Below are 11777 nucleotides of genomic sequence, written 5' to 3' on the forward strand. Positions count from 1 at the left end.
AAAAAATCTTTATGAAGTGTTTTCATTTGTTATTTAACATTTCTATTTTCCAAAACATTGTAAACTGTGACAAGGTTGGTGACAAAATGAAAGTAAGTATCAGTGGTATATCGTTTTCATTCTACTTATAGTAATACATTTACATTCCCATATATCTATCTAACTATCTATCAATCCATCTATCTATCTACCCATCCATCTATCTATCTATCTATCTATCCATCCATCCATCTATCTATCCATCTACCTATCTACCCATCTATCTATATCTACCTACCCATCAATCTAACTATCTATCTACCCATCTATCCATCTATCTAACTATCTATCTACCCATCTATCTATCTATCCATCTATCTATCCATCCATCCATCTATCTATCTATATATCCATCTACCCATCTATCTATATCTACCTACCCATCAATCTAACTATCTATCTACCCATCTATCCATCTATCTAACTATCTATCTACCCATCTATCTACCCATCTATCTAACTATCTATCTACCCATCTATCTATCTATCCATCTATCTATCCATCCATCCATCTATCCATCTATCTATCTATCTACCCATCTATCTACCCATCTATCTAACTATCTATCTACCCATCTATCTATCTATCCATCTATCTATCCATCCATCCATCTATCTATCTATCTATCCATCTACCTATCTATCTATATCTACCTACCCATCAATCTAACTATCTATCTACCCATCTATCTAACTATCTATCTATCCATCTATCTATCTATCTATCTATCCATCTATCTAACCATCTATCTAACCATCTACCTACCCATCTATCTATCTATCCATCTATCTATCTACCCATCTATCTAACTATCTACCCATCTATCTAACTATCTATCCATCTATCTATCTATCTATCTATCCATCTATCTAACCATCTATCTAACCATCTATCTAACCATCTATCTACCCATCAATCTAACTATCTATCTACCCATCTATCTATCTATCCATCTATCTATCTACCCATCTATCTATTTACCCATCTATCTATCTATCCATCTATCTATCTACCCATCTATCTATTTACCCATCTATCTATCTATCCATCTATCTATCTACAGTATGAAGCAAAACTCTAAAGTTCTGCTGCAACAGGTGTAAAATGAATAAACCAACGCCAGGTTGATTTGCATATCCAAGAGGGTACACAAAAGCATGGTTTAGGAAACAGAGACATTTTTTTCTCAAATGAACCCCTTTAGATACTTGTAAAAACAATGAGTAAAACCTACAAAAAATACCTACAAGCAGTCACAACCAAAACAAATCTAAAATCTAAACTGTCATCGCTGTGCAAACGTGTACAGAAGTAAAAGTGTAACCCAAAAATAGGAAAACTCTGAGTCTCTTACCTTCATCTGTGGACCTTTTCACAGAGCGGAGAAATCCTCTCTTCGACCAGTCTTTGCAAACAAGCCAGTTTGTCGTGTGTGGCAGAGAGTTTTAACTCGGCGTTCAAAAAAACAAAACTCCTGGCTCTTCTTCTTCTTTCCTAAACCTACAGACTGTCTCTTTCTTTTTCCCCGCTGGAGACAAATTCACCACCACAGGAAATTGCCTTTCAGAGCAGTCTTATTTTTCAGACGTTCAACATCACGTCAGATTTTGTTAATGCTTTATAAAAAATGTGTTAATGTTACTTTACTATACATTAAATGATGATTTGTAAAAGGACATTTTGGGTGTTTAATCATTCATAGTATTTCCAATAAAGACTTATTTTATTTTGTTTATTTTGTGCTATATTACATTGCATTGTTACATTTTATTTTCATTATACAATACAGGATTTCAAAAGGAAATGCAGCACCCTCAACATACAGTAGAAGTAATCATAATATTATAAAAAGTATACATATATATAATCCTATAAGTATCCTTATTATATTACTGTACATCTTCCTTTAAAAAAATATTAGTTTTTCTTCTTTGGTGCTACTTTTATGTACTTTGTTCAATTGAATTGCCTATTGTATTTTATAAATAGATACAGTGCAATATCAGTGCGATATGATACATATAGGTGTTAGTGATTAGGTTATAGAAAGTATTACCAGTTTCTTTTAAATCAACGTTAAGACACTCTTTAAACTGAGAGATTGAGGCTTTTTTACAGGAGCAAATATGGTGGCTTCCCTCCTGACCTCCGCCGTGTAGTTTCAATAAAACACGTTACAAAAAAAGTTTAAATAAGCACGCCTTGGGGAAGGAGTGAGCCATACGAAACAAAGAGGAGAAGAAGAGTGGCTGCAGAGTCAGCGCTCATCTCCAGCTGCTTCCAGGAAGACAGATCCCCCGCCATGAGTAATGTTCCCTACAAGAGACAGAGGACACTGCCAAGGTACACTGCAGCACCTGCTCTGAGCTGAGGTCAGAGAGATACTGAGAGCTCAGACACAAGGAGAACTGAGACATGACATGAAAACTAGAGCACAACAGATGCATAAAGTCTGATGCAATTATGACCATCATGTAACTGGCACTTTTTGGAAACACACTGCATGAATTGATGCCACAGTCCCTAAGACCAACAATGAACTAATTTAATAAACAGGACTGGTGTGTAATTAATACAATTCTGCAATTTTGTATTGTTATTCGTAGCTGCTACTACTTTAGACTGTAAACAACTGTTAAGAGATAAAAGTAGGTGCATTGTTCACTTTCTTACAATTTATAGTTTGTTCTAACTGAACTAAGACATGACATGAAAACTACAGGACAAAAGAACAAATTAAATCTGATGCAATTATTAAATGATTACCAACTTGTAACTGGCACTTTTTTGAAACACACTGCATCATTAAGTCATGCCATTGTCCTTATATTATGTCTTCCTTAACAACTAATGTTCATTCAGTGTGTGTGTGTGTGTGTGTGTGTGTGTGTGTGTGTGTGTGTGTGTGTGTGTGTGTGTGTGTGTGTGTGTGTGTGTGTGTGTGTGTGTGTGTGTGTGTGTGTGTGTGTGTGTGTGTGTGTGTGTGTGTGTGTGTGTGTGTGTGTGTGGCACCTTGCACAGCAGCCCCTGCCTGTGTGAATGGATTGTGAAAGCTGACTTGTATAACGTAAACATGCTTTAAGTGGTCGTAAAGACTGGATAAAGTGCTATATAAATACAATCCATTTACCATTAGAGTGTAGTATAACTGGAAATATAAATCAATTTATGAAAATCACAGAATAATATCATCTCTGACTTTTACGAGGAACTTGATCCATGTTGGTTAGGATTCAAATGTCACTTACAAAAGATGCAACATTTTCCCTGAAATTACATATTCAACCGTGTTTGCTTCAGCAAGATGACAGTGTGATTTAAACACAGTCATAAACGTATCTAGAGGTTAATCAAATGTTTACTCACATTCATCGCTGTTGTGTTGTCACTTAGCTGTCAGGTCCTAAAGTTGATTCAGGAAGAAACAAAGAAAAGATCATTTAATGCCGCGAGAAATTGGACATGTAGTGTATTTATAACAAAATACCACGACGTTTCAAATGCTTGTGTTTTCAGTTACTAATGTTATTTCACTTAGTGGAGAAACTCAATTTAAGTTTCAACAGTGCCTTGAGCCCAATGCCTGTGCAAAACAGATGCATGCTAAACTTAGCTGACATTGTGATGTGTAGCAGTTTATTCATCATGTTTGCCAACCGAGTTTGTTAGCAAGGTTACGGTTCAAGGTTAGTTTATTTGTATAGCACATTTTAAGACACAGAGGCAATTCAAAGTGCTTCACATAGGCATTCAACACACAATAATTAAAAACAAAACAATAACACAATCAAAAACAAAACAAAAAGGGTGACAATTAAAGGTAGGGTAGGTAAGAATGGAGAAACCAGCTCGAGTGCGCTAGAATTTGAAAGTACGCAGCCGAAAAAAATCTGCCCCTTCTTTCAGACTTCCTTACAGAGCCCCTCCTCCAACACACACGGACACGGACATGACCAATCAGGGCACGAGATAAGTGTGTGCACGAGATGGAAGGCTGACAGGCAGGTAGGCCATCCAGTTACTTTAGCCGGGCCGGCTCAGATGATTGGTCGTGCTTTTTACAGCGCTACGGCTTCCACAGATTACATGTTTGTATGTATTTATTGTCAAAGCATTTAATGTATTCATTGCTATCGGGATGTGAAGAGCATTCCATGGAATATAACAAAAAGTGTTTCTGAAGTGAATTACCTACCCCACCTTTAATAAAAGCGATAAATTACTGGCTGCAACTAAAAGTGCAATGATAAGGCACAGTTAAAGGATATCTCAGGATAGGCTGCATTTAAAAGAAAGGTTTTTAACCTTAGTTTAAAAGAACCCAGTGTTCTTGCATGGCATGGCTTCATTAGCTAGCTGAGACCAATGTGGATTTCATCTGATGGCAGCTACAGGCTCCAGAAGTCAGGGTTAAGGTGGCTGGAAAGCACAAAGCACATTGACAATCAAGAAGAGAAAGAAAATGGCCTGTTTATATACTGCAGGGCTGATGAGGGGAAGTGGAAACAGGTGAGCAGGTGGGAGAGTAAGAGGGCATCTGATGGATGGAGAATAGCAATTAAGTGTAAATCTGTCAGAAAAACAGAACTTGTGTTCTTCTTTTAGGGTGAGACTCAAAGCATTTCATCAAGTTCTTAACTGATGTGATGCATATCTCAGCAACAAAAATAAAACAGTACAGATGAGTTGAAGATTTAGCTGAAATTGATGAAGACATGTCATTTATACTAATATCTTTTGGACAAAAATAAGAGGATAATTAGAAATCCTTTATTAGTCCCACAGCAAGGAAATGTTGTTACAGGGGCACATGGCCAAAATAAAGTTAGTAGATTCATTTATAAAAAAAACATAGACGCAAGCACACGTAAAAAAGTGTATATTGAACACAACAGTGTTAACAACAATGATAACAGTCTGAGGTAGGGAAGTACAGTGGCAGCCAATCAAAACAAAGACTGTGTAGTACAGTATATTGCACATTGCAGGGTTATTGCATGATAGTCTGTGGAGTATCAGGTGGTCTACCAGGGTCTGTGGTGGTTGTACAGTCAGACCGCTGCAAGAAGAAAGGACTTGCGATATCTCTCCATGAGAAACGGGATGTGAGTGTTGTGTGTGTCACGTGATTTCATAGATTCAGCTCTCTGAAGTTCACTCTTCAAAGGTTTTCACTACACTTCCACATGCAGGCTCAGCAGAGGCCTGTCAGACTGTGTGACTTTGGGTCTAAAATGCACAGAGGGCTCCATCAAAGAGGCAGTGGGGGCCTTTGACATACAGAAGGTCAACAACACTCAGATTCACTTAAAAACTCCAGGTCACATCTTGTCTTTGAGATTCACCGCTTTTAACTCGCCTGAAGAAATACGAATGTCCGTTAACATGAAGTGCTTCTTTAATACTTATTTGTTCATATGTCTGTATCACTTTTGATATTATGAGAATTAAGAGCATGCATTATTCACGTGTCACTAGCTTGTTTTAGTTTTTAAATCATAAGTGAGGCCTTGTACTTGTAGGATCAGAAATGTATATATAGAAGTGGCCACATGCATGTCAGTTCTATCACGTAGTATATATATTTCTATCAGCGCACATCAAAGAAGAGAGAAATGTTAAAAAGCAATATAAAAGGCATCCATCAATCTGGTGGAGCTGTGCAAACATAATGAGAGATGTTTGAGAGGGTGCAGTATGTTTGACGGAGGAGTCACTGCCCTGGGGATTAAAGCTTTTCGGAAAATTCCTGCAGGTCGATAGGATGAAGGAAAGAAAAGGTCAAATGGTGTTGAAAGAAAGTATATTTACTCACTGCTACTCTCTGACATAGAGTCAAAATGGAAATGTTAAAAAAAAGGACAGAAAATGTAACTTTTTACTGAGCACCAATGTCAGTTGAGGATGTTTTGGGATAAAAGTATTTGACACATGGCAGTAGATAAAAAAGCTAAAGGATCCAATATCACCAAACACATTTCAAAGCAATCCATCTAAAATGATTTCATTTAAATTCAAACTGTAAACGTCATGATTGGTGCCACAGGAAAGGTCAAGAGATCACCAAGTTATTAGGGTAGCTTTTGATATGTTATGCACATTAAATGAATAGATGGTGAGATATTTCACCATAAGGCTGATGGTGCCACAGAAAACCATTTAGTGGGGTTCAACCTCTTTGCAGTTTGCATATCCGTCGCCAATGTTATGGGAGTTTATTCCATTCCTTGAGTCTAGGCCTTACATGGGAGAGAAACTCGCTCTGGAGGAAACTTTGGGATTTTAGTCTTTGCAGACCATTTACATACACCAAAACCTATCTAGCACACTACAGGACAGAGCGAACCCAAAGCTTAATTGTGCCTCTTCAAGGGATTTAAGGCAAGGCAAGGCAAGTTTATTTATATAGCACTTTTCAACACAAGGCAATTCAAAGTGCTTTACAAAAAATGAAAGAGATTAAGAAAAGGGCATTTAAAATCAGTCATTAAAAAGAAAAGATAATAAAATAAACATTAAAAGAAAAAATACATGGATAAAAGTTACAGTGCAGTTTAAGATATGAATAGTTAAATTAAAAGCAGCGACAAAAAGAAAAGTCTTCAACCTGGATTTAAAAGTAGTCAGAGTTGCAGCGGACCTGCAGGTTTCTGGGAGTTTGTTCCAGATATTTGGAGCATAATAACTGAACGCTGCTTCTCCATGTTTAGTTCTGACTCTGGGGACAGAAAGCTGACCAGTCCCTGAAGACCTGAGAGATCTGGATGGTTCATAATTTAGCAGGAGGTCAGTAATGTATTTTGGGCCTAAACCATTCAGTGCTTTATAAACCAGCAGCAGTATTTTGAAATCTATTCTTTGACACACAGGAAGCCAGTGTAAAGACTTCAGAACAGGAGTGATCCACTTTCTTAGTGTTAGTGAGGACTCGAGCAGCGGCGTTCTGGATCAGCTGCAGCTTCCTAATAGATTTTTTAGTGAGACCTGTGAAGACACCATTACAGTAGTCCAGTCGACTGAAGATAAAAGCATGGACAAGTGTTTCCAAATCCTGCTGTGACATTAGTCTTTTAATCCTAGATATATTCTTTAGGTGATAGTAGACTGATTTAGTAACTGTTTTAATGTGACTGTTGAAACTCAGGTCAGAGTCCATGACTACACCTAGATTTCTGGCTCTATCTGTTGTTTTGAACATTGCACACTGAAGCTCAGTGCTAACTTTTACACGTTCTGCCTTGGCTCCAAAAACCATTACCTCAGTTTTATCTTTGTTTAATTGGAGAAAGTTCTGACACATCCAGTCATTGATTTGTTCAATGCACTTACTCAGTGTTTGAATTGGAGCATAGTCTCCTGGTGAATTGTTACGTAAATTTGTGGTAACTTATTTTGTTGTTTTTCATTATCTGAGCCAGTGGTAGCATGTAGATGTTAAAGAGAAGAGGCCCCAAGATGGAGCCTTGAGGAACCCCACATGTCATATTTGTCAACTCAGATTTGTATTTACCTATAGAAACAAAGTTGTTTCTGTCCTTTAAGTAGGATTCAAACCAATTTAGAACTGTTTCCGAAAGTCCCACCCAGTTTTCCAGTCGGTCTAGTAATATGTTGTGGTCAACAGTGTCAAACGCAGCACTGAGATCTAATAATACTAACACTGAAGTTCTGCCACTGTCTGTGTTTAAGTGGATGTCATTAAAGACCTTTACAAGAGCAGTCTCAGTGCTGTGGTTTGGACGAAAGCCTGACTGGAACACATCGAAACAGTTATTTAAATGCAAGAAATTACTCAACTGTTGAAAAACAACTTTTTCAATGATTTTACCTAGAAATGGCAGGTTTGATATGGGCCTGTAATTGTTCATTACTGAAGCATCTAGATTATTCTTTTTTAAGAGCGGTTTAATGACTGCAGTTTTCAGGGCCTGTGGAAAAATACCTGAGTGAAGAGATTTGTTTACTATATGAAGTAGATCTGAGGCCATGCAACGAAAAACATCTTTGAAAAATCCTGTTGGAATAATATCAAGGCAGCAAGAGGAGGATTTCAGAAGTTGAATAATGTCCTCTAGGTTTTTATCATTAATCTGATGGAATTGTGTCATGATGTCTGAATTGATGTTAGGTGGACATAGGGACAACACATTTGCTGTTCCTGATGCAGAGGCATTGTCTGAATTTTGTCAGTGAAAAAGGAGGCAAAATCATTGCACGCCCTGGTGGATAGAAATTCAGAGGCTACTGACACTGGGGGGTTAGTTAGTCTGTCGACGGTAGCAAACAAGGCATGTGCGTTGTTTTTGTTTTTGGTAATGATGTCAGAGAAGAACGATTGTCGTGCGTTTTTCAATTCCAAATTATAAAGGCCAAGTCTCTCTTTATAGATGTCAAAGTGAACCTGGAGATTTGTTTTTCGCCACCTGCGTTCAGCTTTTCGACATTCTCTTTTTTCTGTTCTCACGGTCATGGCCTTTCTCCATGGAGATATTTTCTTGCCAGACACTTCCTTTACCTTAGTTGGAGCAATGGCATCTATAACATTTTAAATTTTTGAATTAAAATGATCTACTAGCTCATTTACTGAGATGTTAGCAGGGGCAAGTGTGGAAGAAAAATTCTGAGTAAACATTTCCCTAGTATTTTCAGTTAAATATCGCTTTGTGGTTATCTCTTTTTGAACATTTTTGTGAACAGAAATAGAGCTCTCAATTAAGTCATGATTAGCTATAGTAAGTGTTTAGTATAAGAGCTGATGCAATTTCACAACATTCATCTGCTACTTAGTAATTATTTATCTATTATCTAATATATCATTCCAATAACTTGTATATAGACTCGTATTGCACTATTCCACTTTTTTGTCTCACTTTTTTTCGAACTATTTTTCTTCTGCATTACTTTTAATATAATATACTTTAATATTGCTTTAATATTGTCTGCTTATCTGTATTATTGTGTTGCATTGTTGGAGAAGCCTGTGACCTAAGATTTTCAACGACATAATTATTCTGTAGCTATGTTAGTTTGACAATAAAGAACCTTGAACCTTGATGGCGGTGGTGGCGAAGTCCATAGGGACTTGGCTTGGCAAGTCACCAGTTCAAGTCCCGGAAAGACCAAGTGCTACCGAGGTGTCCCTGAGCAAGGCACCGTTCCCTACACTGCTCCCCGGGCGCCGTACATAATGGCAGCACACTGCTCCTAACACTAGGATGGGTCAAATGCAGAGAAACCGTTTCGTTACATGGTACCTGTAATGTGTAATGACAATAAGTTGAATCTACTATGATGGAATGACTGATAGCCTACATTTCTTTTTATAAACACAATCAGAACAATTCCAATAACATTACCCCTTAACAACTGTATTGCAATTCTATAAAACACAAATTCAAATCAAGGTGGCTATATCTGCTGGAATGAGTCAGGAAATCTGAGCAGAGAAACTTATGCAGGACAATCTGAAAGGGGTCAGATCCTGGAGAAGATGATTCCCCGGCAGACCCCCCCCCCCCCCCTGCAGCATGACATCATCGTCTGGTGGAGACGCTGCAGGGCGCTCACGTACAAAAGCTGTCTGTGACCTTGTGGTGTCTGAAAGGCGAAGAGGAGAACCCAGTGGCCCCCTGTGTGCCCGAGAGAGAGAACATAAAACAAACCCGACTGTATTTGAGGTGTCAGCGGGGCGTCTGAGTAACAGCAGCAGCTGCTGACACTCACAGAGTCAACTCCACTTTACAGCAGCACCTGAAATACAGCCCTTTGAGTTAGTGTCCCTGAACGTGCCTTGTGGTAAATGGTCTCTATACAAACTGTGTCTTCTTAGGGAGAAATTAAAAGCTTGTGTCTCAGATTTCTTGAAGGTATGATGAATATGATAACTACCACCTGAATGCAGTTCCTCTTTGGTTAACAGTGATTTAGCGTCTCTTAGCTCATTGTTTTGGTTTTCTAGCACCTTACTGTTTTGAGTCACTCTCACTGCTGATGTCAGTGCTTTCTAGCTGCAGCAGGGATATGTATTCAGCAAAAAAAAGTATAAACCGACTGTACGGAAATTGCAAAAAGAGTCCGATATTTTCTCCAGGGTGTGGTGGAGAACAAAACAGAGCCGATCAGGTGGCCAGATACATGACTAATGAATGCTCACTTTAAAATACATTTGTATTGTGTCAATATGAACTTGAAGGTTGTTTCGAGGCCAACATGGAGAAAAACGTATAATTAATGTAAGTTTAAAATAAGGATTAACGTGTTTTACTTAAACCTCTCCAAATATCCCAGGTTCATGTTTTTTTCTCATTACGTTCGTTGAAATAATTCTCTTTGAAGATGATTTAATTATCGAACAAAAGGTATAAAATGCTCTAACCAGTATTTGAAATAAAAGCTAACGATCCCTTTTCTCTGCAGTGTCAGCAGGCAGATCTTCAAACGGCAGCCCTTCATCCTCAGAGTTGGAATAATCTCAGATCTCAGAACAGTTTGTTTTAATAATTCACAGCGACATTTTACACTCTGCACAGTGAAACCTCAGTCTTTTGATCAACCAGCCAAGATGATTCGACCCCTTTCTCGTATTTACTTGAGATGTTCATTCTCAAAGAGATTCCCTTCAGTGTTTGCATTTAGCATGTTCACTTTGGGAATATCTGCAGCAGTGGAGCCAAATTGTGAATATTCAATATTTTTGTATGCATTAAATTGTTGAGAACTCCTTTGAAATCAATTTCTCCAGTGAGATGTCTAAACTGTGATTAACAACCATTCATTTAAAATACATTTCACCTTCAGCCAGAGTTTGTAGTCTGGCCTTATGCTCAAAGAACAATCAGCCAAAGAATAAGCGTGCCTGAATTTTTTTTCATTTCTAGGAGAAGCTTGTTTGCCTGCACAGAGTGCATCAAGGACTAACTTTGTCCTGCATGCAGATCCTTTACGGAAATATTGAACCTTCCTTCAGCATGACTCAGGAAGTTTGCAATAATCTTCATCAGCATCAGTCAAATAATTAAACATTTACACAATGCCAGTTAAAATATGCATGCAAATGTGTTGCATAATTCAAACAGTTAAGGTTAAGATGCTGTTTTAAGTGTGCACAAGACATCATAAACACAGCCAAAAAATATATAAATTAGATCATGGATTCAATACTTAATCCGACTACAGGGGACATATCTAGCTCTCACCTACAAAATGTCACTCAAAGAGACATCTACTAAAAAGCAAGAGGCTCAAAATGAACACAAAGTGACAAACTATGACGAAAAATGTGACATAAAATGATCACAAACAGAAAAAACGATGCAAAACAACTACCCAAAATAACTCAAACAAAAGAGGTTAAACAACCCAGACGTACAGGCTCATGTGTCTCTTGCTCATATGTAGGAAATGTGGGGCCTTTTGCCTTTCCAACAGCTCTTAATAAAGAGACATTTTACCCACCCAGACTCCCAAATATTTGCAACATTAAAACATGTATTGTTGTTTACATTGGGTCTGTGAATGTGGTTGCTCTGCATTGTGGTTGCCACTTGTATTGAGATCAACTTGTGCCATAAAACTTGACACCTTGACCTCCTGACATCCACTTGCCACACTACGACATCTGAGTAAACAGGATCCCCAGGCAGTGTCTGTCTGTCTGTCTGTCTGTCTGTCTGTCTGTCTGTCTGTCTGTCTGTCTGTCTGTCTGTCTGTCTGTCTGTCTGTCTGTCTGTCTGTCTGT

The 11777-nt window shown here is 38.0% G+C and overlaps 1 protein-coding gene across 1 annotated transcript in view; it reads right to left on the reverse strand.

Annotated features, from left to right (window-relative positions):
* Positions 1-2344, reverse strand: part of r3hdml (R3H domain containing-like) — a 6423-nt gene extending 4079 nt beyond the window's left edge. The window contains exon 1 of the mRNA XM_034202594.1: positions 2265-2344. Coding sequence (XP_034058485.1) covers positions 2265-2344 — 80 coding nt within the window. The remainder of the gene's footprint in view (positions 1-2264) is intronic.
* Between the last annotated feature and the right edge of the window lie 9433 nt (positions 2345-11777).

Source organism: Gymnodraco acuticeps, unplaced genomic scaffold, assembly GCF_902827175.1.
Source record: "Gymnodraco acuticeps unplaced genomic scaffold, fGymAcu1.1, whole genome shotgun sequence".
NCBI lineage: Eukaryota > Metazoa > Chordata > Actinopteri > Perciformes > Bathydraconidae > Gymnodraco > Gymnodraco acuticeps.